Source organism: Sinocyclocheilus grahami, unplaced genomic scaffold (assembly GCF_001515645.1).
Source record: "Sinocyclocheilus grahami isolate Dianchi unplaced genomic scaffold, SAMN03320097.WGS_v1.1 scaffold1864.1, whole genome shotgun sequence".
Classification (NCBI taxonomy): Eukaryota; Metazoa; Chordata; class Actinopteri; order Cypriniformes; family Cyprinidae; genus Sinocyclocheilus; species Sinocyclocheilus grahami.
In genome coordinates this window covers 64,998-87,720 of record NW_015507043.1, presented here as the reverse complement: position 1 = coordinate 87,720, position 22,723 = coordinate 64,998, and the positions used below count along the sequence as shown (strand labels likewise).

The 22,723-nt window shown below is 36.3% G+C and overlaps 1 protein-coding gene across 1 annotated transcript; it reads right to left on the bottom strand.

Annotated features, from left to right (window-relative positions):
- Positions 1-8,098: 8,098 nt before the first annotated feature.
- LOC107573084 (max dimerization protein 1-like) lies at positions 8,099-17,729 on the bottom strand. The gene is made up of 3 exons (XM_016259523.1): positions 16,826-17,729; positions 16,095-16,194; positions 8,099-8,285 (listed from the first exon to the last, which is right to left on the bottom strand). Exons 1-3 carry the CDS (start codon positions 16,890-16,892, stop codon positions 8,099-8,101), a joined length of 354 nt encoding a protein of 117 aa, XP_016115009.1. The 5' UTR covers positions 16,893-17,729.
- Between the last annotated feature and the right edge of the window lie 4,994 nt (positions 17,730-22,723).

Genomic DNA, 22,723 nt, shown 5'->3' with positions numbered 1-22,723 from the left:
CTACAGGTACTTACTATATGGTTAGGGTTTGGCTTAGGGTTACTCACATGTAATTATGCATAATTTATTGTTATTATAATAGTGAGCACATGTAACAAGAACATCTTAAAATAAAGTGTTACTGAACATTTTAAATATATTTTTATTGTTACACGCATTAGTTAAGCATTTGTTACTTTTTATTTCTTATGCATCGGTTATATTGGATAACTACCACAAAGATAGGAATCATGAGGAAAAATGTCCAAATGCTTTAAATTACAGTCTTGTATCTAATGTTTAATGTAATGATGCTGTAAACATGCTCCTTATGTTTTCTATTCTTTAGAACGTTTTTTATTTACATGAACTCACGTGACTATAATTCAGTCTAGGACCATCACGTGAGCTCTCATGTGATGTTGAATCCTCTCAAAAATAAATCTTACAGTCTTTCAAAGGCTGTTTACACACTTGGATTGAATCTTTGGTCCAAACTAGAGATTTATAAATCAAATTCATAGGCTACTCTGGGATTAAATATGTTTACCAGTCCAAACTGTTAACCATTAAGCAACCAAAACCCATTCATTAATGTATGTATCTGGCTCCGCTACAGTTTAAATCTATTTTTGTCAGTTTAATTAATGCAAACAGTGGAGAGAAATGTGGGAACTGTCAGCAGCTTAACACACACATCACCTGTTTTACATCCATGGCTCTAAGTAATGAAGCACACATGCTAAACCATGTGTTACCTGTTTCTTTTTGACCATTATATCTTACTGAGGCGATTGGAGGTGTACGTTGGAATTAGGGGAACAGCCTTAAGCTGGTTTTCATCCTATCTTAAGAGGAGATCTTTTTCTGTAGCTATAGAGAATTTTACCTCTGTCAATGCTGCATGTACATGTGGGGTACCCCAGGGTTCCGGTTTAGGCCCGGTTTTGTTCTCCCTCTATCTTCTTCCTTTAGCATCATATCTCATACCATTTTTATGCAGATGATATATAGATTTATCTTCGAATGAAACCAGATGAGAATATATCTCCCCAGTCTCTGATTGATTGTGTGAGTGAAGTTAAAATTTGGATGGCGGATCATTTTTTTACAGCGAAAAGATTCTAAAGGCCCGTTCATTTAACAGATAAATTCAGTTGTTAAATCAGCATTTTCTCCGCTTAGGATGATTGCTAAAACAAAATATTTTCTTTCTATTAAGGATTTGGAAACTGTAATGCATTTATTACAATAGTCCAAGATTGGTCCACGATTCATATAATCATTACTGTTAATAGTGTTCGCCGTCTGTTTGATTACATGACATGCTTGATTACATGACATGCTTGATTTTTACCGAACATTTGAGATAGTCACCACTGATAAGCTACTAGTTTTGATTAGTTTGCACGGGCTTCCTATCAAGTTTGAATTCAGTTTAAGGTGCTGCCATTTGTGTACCATCTTACCTGTCTGATCTCTCGTACCATGATACTAACAGGCCTTTAAGTCAAATACTTTGTTTTTGGTACCTATGGCGTGCTTGAAACTCGAGGGGGATCGTGCCTTTTCAGTGGCAGCATCTAAGCCAGGGTTACTCAATTAGTTTTCACTGAGGGCCAAATTCTGCCAACAATACCAAGCCAAGGGCCACCAACCACAATGTTACGACCAAAATGGTTGTTGTTGCTGCTGCTGTTTTTATTGTTGTTTTTTGTTAAGAGTCACAAGATAAATAATCAGATTTTTTTTACCCCCAGTAGTCTGTTTTATTCAAACAATCATGAAAATATTTTGTTGATATTCTGATGATATTTTTTTCCAAGCACATTTGACCAATTCCAAACCACATCAATCTTAATAACTACTATTAATTTTGTATTTAATCACGTGATATATAATTGTCCATGAAGTCCGGAAGTGAAAAACTCCTTAAATTCAGGTGTGCAGAATTATTAGGCATGTCATAAAAAGAGGTTTAACTCAGACTGAAAAGTCAAAAATTATTAAATCCCTATGATAAATATTCAAAACCAATGCAATAGTTTGAAAAAGTTTAAAAATCAATATTCAAAACGAATGCAATAGAGAAATTGCAAAGTTAAGACGTGACCGTTGGACAGCGAAATGCTCAGTGGGTCAGTGGGGTCAGAAAAAAACAGGTGGAGAAGAAAAGACACGTTAAAAGCAAAAGAATTAAGAATTAATGATAAGAATTAGGTGTGAAACCATCAGGAAACATTTAGTCTCCAGCGCCAGTGTTTTCCCGGAGTCTCCAGAATTACAAGGTGTCAGGTTCTCAGAGACTGTTCTTGGGTAAAAAATCCTAAAAAATGACCCTCACTTAATTAGAATAACATGCTGAAGTATTGTGGAATATATTAAGACAAATGTTTTATAGGCTTTATGGACCGATACGTTTCGAGTGACTCTTAAAGGACCAGCACACATCCTCTTGCAACTTTCAGGAGCTCATTTTTACTCAATTCTGCATGACAGACCTTTCAGGATGCGGGGTGGAATAAAAATGAGCTCCTAAAACTCACTGCTTACCTGATGACACTAATTATACCTTGAAAACACAGTGTGGTCAATTGTGTTTCTCTTGAATGTTGCTGCTGCAGTTGCAATACCTGAGAGCTAAAGGACAGCTTGTGTGCACACCTGCCTCTCCAGTGAGACACACACACACACACACACACACACACATCAACATTCACTGCAGAGCACACCCAAAGGCTAATGTTTGCACCACTGCTCCTCGCTTTTGTGCAGCACAAGCTTAACTGCTCCGGAGGTCAGGAAGGCTATTACATAACTTCAGAATCCGTCACCAAATCTGACATTTACACACAAGAGTGCTGCTGTCTCAGGGACAGTCGCAGTGCGCTCGGATGTGTTTTGCTTTCTCATCTGCTGTTGCAAAGCTTAGCATCAGGAAGATAAAAAAAAAAAAAAAAAAAGTATTTTATTAAGGCGAGACACTGCAGGTGAATAGGGTACAAAACAACAACTAATAGTTATCGCCTTACTTACCCAGCTGATTGATTACATTGATAATTGCAAACATAATTTTTGTATTACAAGTTTTCTAAAATGTTAGGTTTAAATATGAGTCATTATTTAATTAAATATGCACTAATTTGCATACATTTCTAGTACAAAATTCTAAACACTGGATGATGTCAGTTTCAAAATTCTTGTTTAATTTTTTTGGACATATTAGAGTCAAAAGTTGTTACAGAGGGAATTCTCATTTTTGTCACTCCACAATTCAGAAAATGCTTAGAACGGACACAAAACACTATATTTTTGGGGGGAACAAAATGTTGTATATAATCAAGCAAATTATATATGAACACATCCCTCTGTAAAAACCTTCAGAATACAGACAGGAATATAAATGTAAAGTTTGGTGTGTGTAAGTGCTACTGAAGAGGAGATTTATGGCTCGGTGTAGGAGAAAAAACTCAAAAAATATGTACTGTAATTGAAATCTATTGGCACAAATAGATAAAGTGCTATAGAAGAAACACTTAAGAGTGTCCTTTGGATGTTTTCTTTCCACTAGTCTGAAAAAAACACCACACTAGAATTGCATCAGTGTCTCAGCAGTGGATGCTCTGCAGTGAATGGGTGCCGTCAGAATGAGAGTCCAAACAGCTGATAAAAACATCACAATAATCCACAAGCAATCCATTATTCATCAGTGTTTTAACTTTAAACTGTTTCTTCAGGCCTAAATACCACTACATGAGCCATAATAATGGCTTGTCAAGTGAAAATTCACATCGAAATCCACCTTCATATTTATTTAGAACTGTGCATATTTCTCTCCTGATTCAGACCGGACTACTTTTTCACTGGAGTAAGCAATATGGATAGAGGACTCTTAATTACGTATTTGTTTCTTACAAACACACACACAGCTTTTGTCTTCTCCAGATGTTAACTGATGGACTGGAGTGCTGTGGATTATTGTGATGTTTGGACTCTCGTTCTGACGGCACCCATTCACTGCAGAGCAAGTGATGCAATGCTACATTCCTCCAAATCTGACGAAGAAACAAACTCATCCTAAAAATCCTCTTTCATTTTTGAAAAACTATTCCTTTAAAGAATCTTGAAAAAAATGTATCACTGTTTCCACAAAAAATATGGAGCAGCACAAATGTTTTCAACATCGATAATAATAAGAAATGAGCACATCAGAATTATTTCTGAAGCATCAAGCGACACCAAAGACGTTACCGTTACAGGAATGAATTACATTTGTATTAATATTCCTGTTTTTGCTCCATTTTTAATCAAATAAATGCAGCCTTGCTGAGCAAAGAGACTTCTTTTAAAAACATCTGAACAATCTTGCTGACCCCAAATAGCAGTGTAAACATGAAAGGTTATTCCACAACATGCCATGCGTCTCTACAAATAAAGACCACCCCAGTTCTGTAGGAAAGTGTGCATCTGCTCATCTGGCCACGCTCTCTTTATTCAAACCATAAGACTTTTAGCATAAATCACCATCCTCTGCTGGCCTTTGACCTCTGGCCTCTAAGTAATCGCCTTAGCCCCACTGGAGAGCAAACACATCGCCTCGCAGGCAAACCTGACCTGTGCTTCTGTTTGAGACGGTGTGTGTCTGCTGTTGTTTACAGCAGCTGTGTGTGTGTATGCTCTTTGGCAGCCATACAAACAGCCTTTCGCTGTGCTGTGTGTGACATGTGGCCTAGAACTGGTGCAGGGTGAAGATGCATGCCATGTGTGACACTGAGGTCACTGGGACAGAAGTAACGGTTTCACACGATACAGGTGTGTGACATTTCACATGACAGCCATTCACCCCAGAAGCTGGGTTTCTGAGGGGCATTTCAGGTGAGATTTGATCTTTCACGGCAGCTGTTTTATTTAAATGTCACAGTGCTAAACTATGAGGCGGGTGCAAACAAAACCGCTCTACTTTTGACAAACATTCAGAGATTTACACCTAATTAGTTAACACTAAAATAAAATCAAATAAAACGAGGCCTGGAAATGGCAAAAACTGCACAAATATCGTACAGGAAATTAAAAATAATGGACTTCCTGTTGGGTTTTGGATTTTGTACCAAGAGACTTTTTTGTAGGTATTGGTGTGTTACATGTGTGTACCGATTTTCATACATGTACGTGAAACGTAGCTCGAGGCGCACTCCGTTGAATGTGTATAGGTGGCGCTATCGAGCCATTCTGCCACACCCACTTCTGAAACCCATATCAGACGTACATTTTTCGCCAGTTTTGACGTGTGTGTAAAGTTTCATGCGTTTTGGAGCATGTTTAGGCCCTCAAAAATGCAATTCAGATTGGAGAAGAAGAAGAAGAAATGGAGAAATTCCAATAGGGTCCTCACACCATTCAACAAACTGATTTACTGTAAAGAAAGTCATATTTAGGGAAATTATGTATCATACTATTCAACTGAATTCATTCATTCAAAAGTCTGGGGTCGGTAAGATTTTGTCAGAGTTTTTGAAAGACATCTCTTATGATCACCAAAGCTGCATTATTTCATCAAAAATACATTTAAATACTGTAAAATATCATTACAATTTAAAATAAATGTTGTAAACAGTTGTGCTGCCGAGTAATTTTGTGGAAACTGTGATGCATTTTATATTTCTAGGATTCTCCGATGAAGAACAAAAGAACAGCATCTTTAGAAATCGTCACTTTCGATTAATTTAATGAATCCTTGCTGAATTAAAAATGTAATCTTTAACTAAATAAAGATCTAACTCTAATTACTCCTTACTTGTAGAGAACAATATTTCAACAAAACATTTATTTCAGCTCATTTACGTCATGATAAACTGGTTTTGATGTAATGACTAATGACAAATACATTTGTAGTAATTAATTCACACATAAAATAAATAAAATAAAATCCCTACCAAGTAAAAGAGAAAGAGTGGGAATGGGATCGGGAAAGAGTCTGATTTAAGCTGGCATCGTCCACAGCAGCTTTGTTATATATATATATACACCGCCGGTGAAAAGTTTGGGATCAGTAAGACTGTAATGTTTTTAAAGAGGCCTCTTCTGCTCATCAAGGCTGCATTTATTTGATCAAAAATACAGAAAAAAACAGTAATCTTGCAAAATGTTATTACAATATAAAATAATGGATTCTATTTTAATACACTTTAAAATATAATTTATTCATGTGATGCAAAGCTGAATTTCCAGCATCATTACTCCAGTGTAAAGTGTCACATGATCTTCAGAAATCAGTATAATATGCTGATTTATTATTAGAATTATCAACAGTTGTGCTGACAAATATTGTTTTGGAAACTGTGATATTTTTTTCAGGATTCTTTGATATATTCAAAATATAAATCTTTTCTCACTATATAAATCTTTGCTGTCACTTCTTAGCAATTTAACACATCCTCGCTGAATAAAAGTTTTAATTTCTTTCAAAAAAAGAAAATAAAAATGTACTGACCCCAAACTTTTGAACGCTAGTGTATATTGTTAGAAAAGATTTCTATTTTAAATAAATACTGTTGTTTTTATCTTTTTATTCATCAAAGAATCCTGAAAAAAAGTATCACAGGTTCCAAAGAAATATGACGCAGCAACAGTTTCAGCACTGATAATAAATCAGCATATTATAGTGATTTCTGAAGATCATGTGACACTGAAGACTGGAGGAATGATGCTGAAAATTCTAAAAATAAATCAGATTTGAATGTATATTAAAATAGAAAAACTTTATTTTACATCATAATAATATTTCACAATATTAAATTTTTTCCTGTATTTTTGATCAAATAAATGCAGTCTTGATGAGCAGAAGAACACATTAAAAATCCTTCTGATCCCAAACTTTTGACCGGTAGTGTATATTTTGAGCCAAAAAGGTTCACGACCACATGAATCATTACTACACAGCTGTGCTGGTCTCACATCAGACATGCTGCCCATTTATTCAAATCTGCATCACAAATGCACTCCCACTCGAGTTGCTTTATGAATATCAGCCCTGGACCCATTCTGAAACAAAAGCAGAGACACGGGGAGCCTCGCTTTCCTTCTTCGCCTGGATATTTTTCTAAACAGCAGACGAAAGCTGCTCTTCAGAAATGAATAGCAGATCAGTTGTCCGGAGCGCTGTGACCTCAGAGCTTTGCACGAGTTGCACGCAGACCGAGACGCACTTTGCTGAGCACCAATGAATGCATTGTTAGGAGTTTAAAAGTCAAAGTCCAGAAAGCCTGGTTTTGCTCATTGCTGAGTCTGACAGCATGCATTATTTTTTTTCTAGGCTTGATTGTGTTTATGGGGTGCAGTCTAACATGTGCTAATGCTTCATTTAAAAAATAAAAAAAAAACACCGCTCTGTCCCGTCTCTGAGAAACGCGCTGATCATTTCCTGCTTTTATGAAGCCCCTCCCTCAGAAATAGGCGATGGGCTCTGATTGGTCAGCTAGCCCAGTGTGTTGTGACCGCCTCTAGTGCGCGTCTAAGCGTCCCGCCCCTCTCCTCAGCGGCATGTGCTCCGGTTGTATTGTAAACATCGGCGTCGTTAATATCGCTCATCAGTTTGAGCTCGATTGAGAAGCAGAGGATATTAGTGAAGAGGATCGTGCAGAACCTGTGCAAGCACGGCTTTTAATGGTAGGCCTGTGTTTTTTGTTTGTTGTCGTCTCATACTTTTAGATGCGCTGTTATTTGTAAATGCTACTGCTTCTGTTAGCTTTTAATATACGGTTTTATCCTGATTAAAGCTTTAATACAATACAGCAACCGCATGCGCGTCCATGTTTAACACTTCTCATAGCTATGTGAAAATAAGTGTATGATTGGAACAGTTCATTGTTGGAGCTGAGCTGAGTGAGAGAGAGAGAGAGAGAGAGAGAGATGCAGAGCGAGAGAGAGAGAGAAAGAGAGAGAGAGAGAGAGATGTAGAGCGTGTGCAGAGCAGGGAACATGAGGAACAGGATTAAGAACCGCTGCTTTAGAACACTGATTTTGAAACTTGTGAATCCATTAGAACCGTTAGAAGACAGAATCGTGATTCATTTATGAATAGATTTTTACTCTAGGTCACAGGTGAATGGACACATCAACCTTAATACTCATCTCTGAGCATTATCTGGCCGCTAGTGGACTCCAAAATAACTGAGACGAGGAAGTTTAATCTGAATCTAATCAGTAAGGATGTAATGAGGTATAATACTGAAGGCTTACAGATAAGAACTAACGCCACAAAGGCTATATGCACATACCTGTTCTTCTCCATCTCATTGTGTGTAGACCTGCAGAGACAGAGAGACAGAGATGTTAGGGATCACTGTGCTTATTCTTTTTTATCCACACTAACGTTTAAGCATTTGGCAGACGCTTTTATCCAAAGCAAGTTTATGCATTCCTTGCAAATCGAACCCATGATCTTGGTGTTGCGATCTCCATGCTTTACTGTTAAAGTTAGAGGAATAGTTCACCCAAAAATTAAAAATATGATACTCATTCCAAACCTGTATGCATTTATTTATGGGACACAAAACAAGATATTTTTGTAGAATGTTGATAACCAAACAGTTCTGGATCCCAATAGCTATGTTTCTATCCACCTATTTTTAATGCGCATTTTGGGATATTGCATAAAAAAAAAAAACGTTGGATGGAAACGCCAAGATGCAAAATTTAAAAATGCACATACAAAACGTATGCACTCAACCAAGTAGGATAAATAAGAATTATCTGGTAAGAAAACATGTGCATAAACTACGATCGAAACACTTTTACTAAATAAATTCTTTAATGAGCATCAAAAATGCACATTTATGCCAAGCAGTTGCTTATGAACTAATGTTGAAGAACTATAAACTAAATCAAAATTTGCTGTCAGAATGAACACTGCCCTGAACTGCGTTCCCAAACAGCAGGCTCTGAAAATAATAACATGAGCGCGTTTCGTCTGTGCGTTCTGAAGCTCGTAATTTATTGTATACAAAACAGAATACAAAAGTGCCTTCTCCTGCTGTAGCAAATTACATTTTTCTTTGTGATATTTAGTGCAAGTTATCTATTATGTAAACAAAAACTTTTATTTTGCGTGTGATTAATCATTTGACAGCATTCATTTTTTAACTAATAAAAATCTTTCAGCCGGTTTCTTTCAGTTGATTAAAAACTAGCGCTGTGAATAGAATTGATTTTCTGAATTTTGAATGCGATAAATTGCGATTAATCGTTTGACAAACTGTTTTTGAAATCGAATCTTTGCATAACTATGACAGGAAACACTTGCATCTAACAATGCTTTGGAAAAAACAGTTAATAAAATAAAGCATATACATAAACCTAAATGTGTCCCTGCAGCACAAAAGCAGTGTTAAGTCGCTGGGGGATATTTGTAGCAATATCCAACAATACATTGTATGGGTCACAATTATACATTTCTCTTTTATGCCAAAAATCATTAGGATATTAAGTAAAGATCATGTTCCATGAAGATATTTTGTAAATTTCCTACCGTAAATATATCAAAACTTAATGTTTGATTAGTAATATGCATTGCTAAGAACTTCATTTGAACAACTTTAAAGATGATTTTCTCAATATTTAGATTTTTTTGCACCCTCAGATTCCAGAGTTTCAAATATTGTCCGATCCTAACAAACCATACATCAATGGAAAGATTATTTATTTCGATTTCAGATATAAACCTAGACGACAAAACCAGTCATAAGGGTCAATTTTTAAAAAATTACCCTTATGACTGGTTTTGTGGTCCAGGGTCACATATTATACTAATATAAAGTAGTTTTTTGGGAACTCTTGCCATTGAAATGTTTAAAAGCCCTTGAACTAATCAACAGGCTACGACTCCAACATCACCTTCTTGTTCTTAGTTCTGAAACGCACACAGATATTGTCCTGTGCTCACTGCTGATCTGAATGTTCAGTACAAAGGTGAACTGCTGCTGTCTGTCTGTGTGTGTGTCTCTGTGTGTGTGAGTGCGTGTGTGTGTCTCTGTGTGAGTGTGTGTGTGTGTGTGTGTGTGTGTGTATAAAGGCTGTACAGGAACAAACTAAAACGGCAGAGGGGTCTCTCTCTCTACGTTCGCAAAACACAGAGGCCCTCGGCCCCCGCTTAGCAACAGTAACTAGACACACAAGCCATCGGTGTGGGGTAGAGAACGAAGGCTCGCTTCAGACAGGCCAATTCTAGATCAACAGAGGAGTGAAAGAGAAGCAAAGCAGAGGAGGACAGGAGAAAACTAAAGCTTGCTTTCACTGCCTTTAAGCTTGCACTGAAAAAAAAAAAAAAAGATCATATTCACTGCACATTAATGCTACCACAAAGCAATAACTACCAACGGGAGGATGTTTTCTGATGAAAATGTGAATAATGACTTGAATTTTGATTGTTTGCATTTTATGCACTGTTGAAAAAGAATCAAACTTGCTAAAAATGAGGTTGTGCAGGTTTGTGCGATGAAACCACATTATTCTCTGGAGCACCATGAGAACAATCAAACACACGAATTAAGCTTTACTCACACAACTAATGCACTATTGTCTTGAAACATTTTTTTTTCTTTGTTGGAAGGTGAAAAAGACCCCTTCTGCAGTAACCCTCACTCTAAAAATACCTCTGATGTCTGAGCAGAAGATATGTACCCCTTAAACTTGCCTTTTAGGAACACAAGAAAACATCACACACCTTATCACAGCTAACGTTTATGGCCCTTAGTTTAATTTAACAGAGCTGTGAAGGATTACATGTTCTTTGGAAAGACATTTTAAATGTTTTATTGGCTGGAAATGTAAAACAATGGTAAAACATACTGAATACTTATCCCTCAGCCATTAGACTCACATTAAATACGGCATCTAGCCGGGGTTATTATTGTTAGCTAATATTAAAACTTAATATTTTAATACTTTGTTAACTGAAATAAAAATAAAATATAAATTTTTTTAAACTTAAACTAAACTAAAATTTTCTGATGTCTGAGCAGAAGATATGTACCCCTTAAACTTGCCTTTTAGGAACACAAGAAAACATCACACACCTTATCACAGCTAACGTTTATGGCCCTTAGTTTAATTTAACAGAGCTGTGAAGGATTACATGTTCTTTGGAAAGACATATTTTAAATGTTTTATTGGCTGGAAATGTAAAACAATGGTAAAACATACTGAATACTTATCCCTCAGCCATTAGACTCACATTAAATACGGCATCTAGCCGGGGTTATTATTGTTAGCTAATATTAAAACTTAATATTTTAATACTTTGTTAACTGAAATAAAAATAAAATATACATTTTTTTAAACTTAAACTAAACTAAAATTAGAAGAAAAAAAAAAGTGACTTTGCAACTAACTGAAATAAGAACTAAAATTACCAACTGGAAATAAAAACAAAAACTAAATCTGAAATGAAAATAAATAAAATTGAGCGCTTTTAAACGATTAACCGTGATTAATCGCATCCAAAATACAAGTTTGGTTTACATAATATATGAGTGTTTACTGTGTATATTTATTATGTGTATATAAATACACACATGCATGCATATATTTAAGAAAAATATGTTATGTTTATATATTAAATATATTCATATATAATATACATTATATAAATATATACATGTAGATACCTCTAAATATTTTTAAAATATATACCATATAAGTACATAAATATACACAGCACACACACATACTGTATATATTATGTAAATAAAACTTTTATTTTGGATGCGATTAATCATTTGACAGCACTAACAATATCACATAGGAAAATTGCTTAAACTAAAATTAAAAAGAAAGCAGTAATAATGCTAAATATTACAATTTAATGTAACAGAATTATTAGAAAATAAGGTAACACTTTACTTTAAATTGTGCTGTCAAACGATTAATCGCATCCAAAATAAAAGTTTTTGTTTGCATAATATATGTGTGTGTGTTCTGTGTATATTTATTATGTATATATACTGTAAATACACACACATGCATGCATATTTATTTATTTTTTCACTTTTTAATGCCATGCCAGCATTAAAGCTATTTTCATGCATGCCTATATTTTGAAAATATTTACATGTATTTACATGTCTATATTTATATCCATATAATTTATATTATAAATAAATATATTTAATATATAAACATAAAATGTTTCTAAAATATATACATGCATGTATTTATATACACATAATAAATATACACAGCACACATGCATATATTATGTAAACAAAAACTCATTTGACAGCACTAACAATATCACATAGGAAAATTGCTTAAACTAAAATTAAAAAGAAAGCAGTAATAATGCTAAATATTACAATTTAATGTAACAGAATTATTAGAAAATAAGGTAACACTTTACTTTAAATTGTGCTGTCAAACGATTAATCGCATCCAAAATAAAAGTTTTTGTTTGCATAATATATGTGTGTGTGTTCTGTGTATATTTATTATGTATATATACTGTAAATACACACACATGCATGCATATTTATTTATTTTTTCACTTTTTAATGCCATGCCAGCATTAAAGCTATTTTCATGCATGCCTATATTTTGAAAATATTTACATGTATTTACATGTCTATATTTATATCCATATAATTTATATTATAAATAAATATATTTAATATATAAACATAAAATGTTTCTAAAATATATACATGCATGTATTTATATACACATAATAAATATACACAGCACACATGCATATATTATGTAAACAAAAACTTTTATTTTGGATGCGATTAATCGTTTGACAGCACTAATTTTAAGGTGTCCTTGTTGCATGTTACATTTAAGTAACCCTAAACCAAACCCTCACCCTTACCCTAACTATATAGTAAGTACATTAATATTACTCAGTACTTAAATATATAATTACACTGTAACAAGGACACCTTAAAATAAAGTGTAACCCAGAATAAATTTAACTGTAATCTGTTACAGTTATCGAGAAAAAATGTGTAATTAAATTACAGTTACTTATGAAAATGTTAAAGGTGACGTATCATGAAAATCTGACTTTTCCAGGTTGTAAGTGCCATAATCAGGTCCAAGGTGCATCTACCAACCAAGGAAACATGAAAAAGATTAACCCAGTAACTTTGTTTTGGGAAGCCTTTTTCTGCAAGCGTCTGAGAAAACCAGCGCGTCTGATTTCGCTCTCTTGGTGACGTGACAAAGAGATCTCATTATAATATCACAGCCCCTTAATCTGTAAGTGTACACTCACGGCTCCATCATTTTGATTTTGCAAGCGACAACGGTGTACCAGCTCTAATGTAGCAGTAATGGCGCAGCTCTATTCTGGAAAAGGGGGCGGGGAGCAGCAGCTCATTTGCATTTAAAGAGACAGGCACGAAAAACAGCGTGTTTCTGCTTCCACTCAAAATAAGCATTTTCAAAATGATATAATAAATGACTTGTGGAGTATTTTGAGCTGAAACTTCACAGACACATTCTGGGCACACCAGAGACTTATATTACATATTGTAAAAAGGGGCATAATATGTCTTTAATGATTACAAATGGGGTTACATATGAATATTTTCACACACATACAGATTTGATTGATTTCTTTCCCAAATTGCACTGACTGCTCTAAAATATGAGACAGCAATGTTTTAGGACACAGAATAGAACACATGATTATTTGATAACTGTTTTATTTACTATTTGTGACCCTGGACCACAAAACCAGTCATACGATTTATACATCATCTGAATTATCTTGATACATCAATCATACATCATCTTGATGTATGGTTTGTTTGGATAGGATAGGACAATATTTGGACGAGATACAACTATTCGGAAATCTGGAATCTGAGGGAGCAAAAAAATCTAATATGCAATGCATATTACTAATCAGAAATTAAGTTTTGATATATTTACGGTAAGAGATTTACAAAATATCTTCATGGAACATGATCTTAACTTAATATCCTAATGATTTTTGGCATAAAAGAGAAATGTATAATTGTGACCCATACAATGTATTGTTGGCTATTGCTACAAATATCCCCCAGCGACTTAACACTGCTTTTGTGCTGCAGGGACACATTTAGGTTTATGTATATGCTTTATTTTATTAGCTGTTTTTTCCGAAGCATTGCTAGATGCAAGTGTTTCCTGTCATAGTTACGCAATAGCTTCATAGTTTCATAGCTATTAAACTATAACTATCTTGTTGTGATTTTAAATCTGTAGAAAAATCTCAACGTAAAAAGAGGTGCGACAGTCTGATTTTGTGGCGGCTGTGCTTTAAAATTACATTTTTATAATCTTAATTCAAATGATGAAGGGTTTTTGAAAGTCTGACAGTATCAGTGCTGAGTTCTACTGTAAGGTTAACCCTGCCTGCTTTAAATGTTTCAAAATAATTATCAGTTCTGTTAGAAATTCAGAAAAGTAATCAAGTAATCAGTTACATTAATAAAGTAACTGAAATAGTTACACCACTTATCACATTTTAAATAGAGTAACTTGTAATCTGTAACCGATTACATTTCCAAAGTAACCTTCCCAACACTGTTTACACACACACACACACACACAGCATTAAAACTGCACAGAGAATACAAGAAGGGCTTAAAATATGGCACCAGCGTACACATTCACACAGGAACGAGAGGAGAACCCACGGCTGCCGCTGTGTGCATTAGCCCACATACAGTCTGAATATAAGCAAGAGGTAGGAGGAGCCCTGTCATATACTATATAAGCTGGAGGGAAAGATAGATAGGAGAGCCAGCTGACCTACATATAATAAAGGGTTTCACAAACACACACTCGAACGTATGCATAAATGGCATTCCAAGCTCCGCCATCGGATGCACAACTCAAAGCTGAAGCGAATGAATCACTTTCCATTCTCCAAGCAGTGTGCATGGACGGGAGAGCCGTCTAATGAGTCAGCTGGAGAGATGCGAGGAGCTGAAACGCAAAAACTTTTCATGCATGATGCATTAACACCAGTGCTGAATGTAGGTTACGTGCATATTCTGAGGCCGTGTGTTTCTGATGTATTTGGTGCACCGACACTTCTTGCATCTTTTTAAAGCATGCTTAAGTTCAGCCGGAATATGATCAAGATACTAACCCACTTACATTCCACCAACTGCTATTCTTAGAATAAGTGTAAACATGCAATATGCAAATAAAATATCACAGATGTTGCAAGATGTACCTAGCCTTATCTCCAAATGACTACAGCCCCATTGACTCCCTCTGCCAATGCATTGATGAAATTAACAGTTGGATCTGCCAGAACTTTCTTCAGTTAAACAAGGAAAAACCTGAAGTCATTGCATTCGGAAACAAAGATGAAGTTCTCAAGGTGAATGCATACCTTGACTCTAGCATATCACACCAGTCCTTGGGTCCTTACACTGGCTTCCAGTTACATTTAGGATTGATTTTAAAGTACTTTTACTCGTTTATAAATCACTCAATGGCCTAGGACCTAAATACATTGCTGATATGTTCACTGAATATAAACCTAACAGAGCACTCAGATCATTAGGATCGAGTCAGTTAGAAACACCAAGGGTTCACACAAAACAAGGGGAATGTGCTTTTAGTTATTATGCCGCCCGCAGCTGGAATCAGCTTCCAGAAGAGATCAGAGGTGCTAAAACATTAGTCACATTTAAATGCAGACTCAAAACTCATCTGTTTAGCTGTGCATTTACTGAATGAGCACTGTGCGATGTCCGAACTGATTGCACTGTATTTATATCTGTGTCCCTGCAGCACAAAAGCAGTGTTGAGTCGCTGGGGGATATTTGTAGCAATAGCCAACAATACATTGTATGGGTCAAAATTATACATTTCTCTTTTATGCCAAAAATCATTAGGATATTAAGTAAAGATCATGTTCCATGAAGATATTTAGTACATCTCCTACCGTAAATATATCAAAACTTAATGTTTGATTAGTAATATGCATTGCTAAGAACTTCATTTGAACAACTTTTAAAATCTGCTTTGGGTAAAAACTCTAAAATGCATTCAGGATTGACTCTGTTCGGAATTTCGTCACGAGCGTTTCCGTTATCGCAGAAACTAGATGGAAGTACCTGCTGCTGCAATTTTTCTTGCTTTTGATTTTTCGCTTCAAGCCATCCCTCTCCTTGTTGCTGGTGAAGGGTAACATGGAGGCATAGCCGTGCTCCGCTTCTGCAAATCCAAACAGAGACATTTAGAAGCTCATTAGACCACAAAGCACACCGGCTACCTGAAAATCAAAGCCACTGATTACAAATATTGACCGGTTTTTTAGAACCTGGGATGCTATACATGTTACAATTAACCCATTTCTTGACAAATGTCTTGCTTTTGGGTAAATGATGTCATCTGAACTGGAGTAAACCCAATAGCCAGCAGAACCACAACAGATAGACAGGAGGGGGGATGCACCAGGGATCCCTCCACTGTAAACCAACAGCAATGCAATGCTACAAAAATGCATTGATTGCAATTCCACATTTGCGCACAAACACGCCATCAGGCATCATTAAAAAATATATATCTCTGCCATATGCGCTTGGGTTTTAACCCTAGAGGGGGTTAGAGACACAGTAGTGTCCCCTATGTGTGCTGACCAGACAGCTGTCTTGATGATCTTCCCCAAATATCACAACAACAGAAAACACACCGTGTGCATATCATGCATTCGCCTCTAAATAAACAAACAGGTCAGAGCCCAATTGTTTTGCTTTGTAGCAGACAAGAACCCTAGCAACAGTGTCAGGATTCATTTGCATGCAAAGTATCATTTTATAAGGCTTATGTTGCAATACGTCTTTACCTCTTTCTCTGCGATCGAGATATTCAGCTGCTTCGATTAACATCTGCAGTTTCTCAATAGCCGTCATTTTAAGCAATAAACAGCGATTAAAAACCAACAATCCGTGTCAGAAAAGAATAAGCAGCAGCCTTTCGCTGCAGAGCGCTTCGTCCTCCTCCAGAAGAACCCAGGCAGGCGAATTTAATACAAAGTATTGCTTGCATAAGGCAGCGAGGGAGATGTTTAGATGTGGTTCTTGTTGATATTTGAGAAAACCAGAAATGTGTACAAAAAATGGGGTGTAAAAAAAAAATCTAAACACGCTGGTTTTGATAAAATCGAATAAAAAATGTCCCTCAGCTGCCAAGAAGTAACTAGTTAACTAGTCCTGTTCATATTAAACCAGATTTCGGACAACAAAACCCCTTCCAGGCTGACACAATCTGGCAACTCCTCCTGAAAGCATGCAGGTTAAGGAAGGTCTGAAGACTTTTATAGATGAGCTGTCAGACAGATATGACTCGCAGCTTTAGCTCTGCACTAGGCTCTGATGCTGACAGCAAACGCTGTTAACTAGAGAGCATCTGGGAAACAGATAGGCAAAAACACTGGACTGACAGCTCAGTCAGAGCGATGTGAGGGCGCGGGTTGCCAGATTGGCACACACAAAAAGTATATTAAAGCAGCTGGTGATATTTTTGCTAATAATTTGAGCTTTGGTGCTGCTGTGCTGGCTGGAAAACAAACAGCATTCAACCCCAATTCCTTCTCGTTTAATAAAAAAACCTCAATTTTGATATGCGTCCAGCGAGGCGGTAGGCAATAGTGTTGTGCAATAAAAAAAAGGGGGAAAAAATCTTGATTGGTCGTTGAAAAAATGCGTTAAAATAAAACATACGGCCTCCAAAAGTCCAAACAATCGCTGGTTTCGATATTTCAAGCGTGCCTAAGGCAAAAACACTGGACTGACAGCTCAGTCAGAGCGATGTGAGGGCGCGGGTTGCCAGATTGGCACACACAAAAAGTATATTAAAGCAGCTGGTGATATTTTTGCTAATAATTTGAGCTTTGGTGCTGCTGTGCTGGCTGGAAAACAAACAGCATTCAACCCCAATTCCTTCTCGTTTAATAAAAAAACCTCAATTTTGATATGCGTCCAGCGAGGCGGTAGGCAATAGTGTTGTGCAATAAAAAAAGGGGGAAAAAATCTTGATTGGTCGTTGAAAAAATGCGTTAAAATAAAACATACGGCCTCCAAAAGTCCAAACAATCGCTGGTTTCGATATTTCAAGCGTGACTGGCAACTTATTAAACAGCTCGAGCTGCACATATGCTAAGCTGTGGCTGTGTGCAACTGAGGAAAAATTAGTCAAAGAAAAAAAAAGCAGAAAAAACACGCAGCTAGCGAAACCATAACCTCGTTGAGCCAGGCAGAATCAGCTGTGATGTTACTGTACGCCTGACAGGGGCTTGGAGAACCTGCGATCCTATTGGATGGAAGACACAGGAAGCGGGCTTCTCATTGGATGCGTTCACTGTCAATCTGCAGGACCGTATCTAGAACCGACCAATGGCTGAGGCGCATTCTAAAGCGTGCTGTAATGCGATTCAAGTAGCACTGTAGCGCCATTTTGGATCGAGCGTACAGCCTGTGCCGTAGTGTTCTGGCATTTGCTCCTGAGCCAAAATGGATTATTATGCAAATCGTGTGTTGTTGTTATGCTGTGATTGGCTGGACTGCCGCAGCGCTGTCGCCTGTGATTGGCCGCCGTACCGGAACTCAACACACACACACACACACACACACACACACACACACAGAGAGAGAGACACACACACACACACACACACACACACACACCTCCCCTAAATGCTGATGGTTAAGATTATTTAACATGATTTGTACGTTTTAAACAGATAACAGTGAACTTATTGTCTAATTCTCCACTTTTATTGTTCATTTTTCTGAATATTTTAGACAAATTAAACACCATTAAACGATATGTGATGAACTCATTTCTAAAATACTGGAAGAAATGGACTGAATACTGTAATGCAAATAATAATTGACTATATATGCACTGTATGTAATTGTATACATACACACACACACACACACACACAGACACACAGACACACACACACACACACAGACAGACACACACACACACAGACAGACACACACACACACAGACAGACACACACACACACAGACAGACACACACACACACAGACAGACACACACACACACAGACAGACACACACACACACAGACAGACACACACACACACAGACAGACACACACACACACAGACAGACACACACACACACAGACAGACACACACACACACAGACAGACACACACACACACAGACAGACACACACACACACAGACAGACACACACACACACAGACAGACACACACACACACAGACAGACACACACACACACAGACAGACACACACACACACAGACAGACACACACACACACAGACAGACACACACACACACAGACAGACACACACACACACAGACAGACACACACACACACAGACAGACACACACACACACAGACAGACACACACACACACAGACAGACACACACACACACAGACAGACACACACACACACAGACAGACACACACACACACAGACAGACACACACACACACAGACAGACACACACACACACAGACAGACACACACACACACAGACAGACACACACACACACAGACAGACACACACACACACAGACAGACACACACACACACAGACAGACACACACACACACAGACAGACACACACACACACAGACAGACACACACACACACAGACAGACACACACACACACAGACAGACACACACACACACAGACAGACACACACACACACAGACAGACACACACACACACACACAGACAGACAGACACACACACACACACACACAGACACACACAGACACACACACAGACACACACACACACCCACAGACACACACACACACGTTAAAAAGCAGAATGTATACCACCCTATCGAATTGTTTTTGTTTATTTTCTCACATTTCTTTCTGATGTAAAAAATGTTTACTTACAAAATGTTCCCAAATTTTTTTTAAATAAATAAATAAAAGATGTGACAGTTGAATGATGCTAAAACGGCACAATAACACACTAATTGACTAAAACAAACACATTCATCAAGAGTTTCCATTTATTTAGCACTGCAAGGTTTTCACAGAATAAGGTATTCAAAACAAACAATCCTTCTAAACTGAGCTACTAGAAACTGCACTGACACTTACATAACAGCCACTGACTGAGAAACAAAACAGATGGAAAACTGCTGAAACACATATTTACATAAACTCGGGAAGAAAAGGGAATACACGTTTTCATCACAAAGATGTCAAAGTCACTCAAACATGCTTCCAGATGACTCAATGAAATCCAAAGGTCTGTTGAAACCACCTTTCCTATTAATGCATTGCCTGCCAGAGAAATATGATTACATCATTGATCTTCTTCCTGCACCAAAACATTACATCACTGTCCACCAACCAGAGCGCTCGTCATGGAGCCATGCAGTACCTGCAGAGGTGATTGGCCAAATACAGAACTGTTGCTGGGATAACAATCAGCTTGTAACACTCCAAAGAGAAAGAACAACTTGAAATCGCATCATATGACACCTTTAAGATTTAATCTTCAACTTTAATTAGCAGGAATATCTTTCACTCAATCTCTGTCTAGCTGTGCCATCTTGAGGTTATTTAGAGCATCAGCTTTGCCAAAAAAAAAATACACTGCTACTATTTGTCAAGTATAAAAAAAATACATAGAAGTACATCTACTTCTCGTTTGGTGGTTCGAATAGGATGAGCAGTAACTAGTTACAGTAATAACAACTTAACTAGCAGTGTAACAAATTACTAATGACTAGATTTCAGTAATAATATTACAGTTACCATTCATAAAACAGCTAGTTACTTATGATGCCTCAACCCCTACTGATCTGAAGTCCAACAAACCAATAATTCCTAGATTTATTTTCATAATTTGTATGACTTTCCAGGGTTCCCACTCTTTTTCGGTGATCATTTTCCAGGACACTTTTATTTTAATTATGACGGGAATAAAAGACAAGGAGAACGCCTTAAAGTAATATATTCCTCTCTGGAGAAGTCTTTAAAAACATACAGTTTATGGCCATGACGTGACTATAAAATCAGCTCTTTAATATGAGCTCTTAATTATACATTACAACAAATGATTTTCAGAATCAATTTCAGTACCACAGCAAAATAAACCAAATGTATTGGAAGTATTTTATTTATTTATTTGAAAATAAAAATAAAATCATTATATATACTAACAATAATTTTAAAGAAAATGTTTTAAAATATTGGCATGCATCCTTCAAATATTTTCAATTAAGTGTTGCTTAAGTGAAAAATGAGTGGATTCTGACTAGCTTAAACACCTCTGAGTACTAATAGCCTACTTTTGACAATAATCAAAATCAGAGGTGGAAAGAGTATGAAAATATTCTACTCAAATACTGTTACATTAATGAAATTTTACTTAAGTACAAGTAGAAGTACTAGTCTAAAAATCTACTCATGTAAGTCAAAAGTAGCTAATTTAAAATGTACTCTTACTCGTACTTACATTTTAACATTTTACATTTAAAGTTACATTTTAACAGTGGGAGGGAGGCAAAAGTGGGATAGGCCAAGGGTGTCAAACTAGTTGTTTTTAATTAAAGGAATCAGTTATTTAGAATAATTGGGGATTTGGGCTGTTACCAGACCAATTAAATCAGTATATCAACAAAATTAATCTTTGCAATGCAGAGGAAACACAGAAGATGCATCTGAAGTGGCATTTAGATGTGTTTACTCACTGTTTAATGCAGAACATGAATGCATTTAACCCGCAGTTACAAATGCAGAAATAATGTTTTGATATATAAAATGTTGAATACTATTTGAAATTATAAAAAAAAAAAATCTAAAAATACTTTAAATGTGAAATTGAAACCGCCAGTAGGTGGCAGCAAGTCCCTGTTAATCAGTGAGTCACCGCGATTGAACCGAATCATTTAAACGGTTGATTCATTCAGGAACGAAACACCGTCATGTTGCTCAAAGACGCAAAACTGTGCTGTGGTGGTTGTGTTAGGAATTATTTTTGTTGTCGAAATAGAGCAAAAACAGGCGATCTGGTGTCTAAAACGCAAGTCTCTTAATTAACTTCTTGTTTATTGAGCTGTTGTAAAAAAAATCTATATGTAATAATGCTTTTGGAGAAAAAACAGCACTCTTTGTGTGATATTGATTTACTATATATACATTTTATGCCCCTATATCTTCAATCCATCTTTTATTATCAGTCCCAAGTATTGTTTTGAAATCCACACCAAAGACACAGACTACACCAGCTTTACATGGAAGTGGTTTTTAATGAATGGTACATCCGATCCTAGCATTTTACATTCTAATATTGACATGGAATCAAGTTTATAAACCAGCAAATATACACACAAAAGCATTTAAATAACCGTGAATGATCATAAAAATAATTCCAACTGCAAAGCACGCATACATAAAAAAAATAATAAATAATAACAATATAATAAGAAAAATAGGTCGTGCATTTAAAGTTGGATTTTCTTTGCAGCATCAAGCCATGATCTTGCTTATTTTGGCCTGTTGATGTTTATTATTAGCAAGCCATCGCAATCATGATTTCCAGTGCATGTTCATTTAGTTCATCCCTGCTATTCACAACAAAGTGAGATGGAGATGCTTATGATAGTTAAAAAAATGCCACATGTAGTTCTATAAACATGATAATGAGCAACAATCAGAATCGATAGACATGAACAATCAATGCTTACTCAGTGCCACATTCTTTTTTCT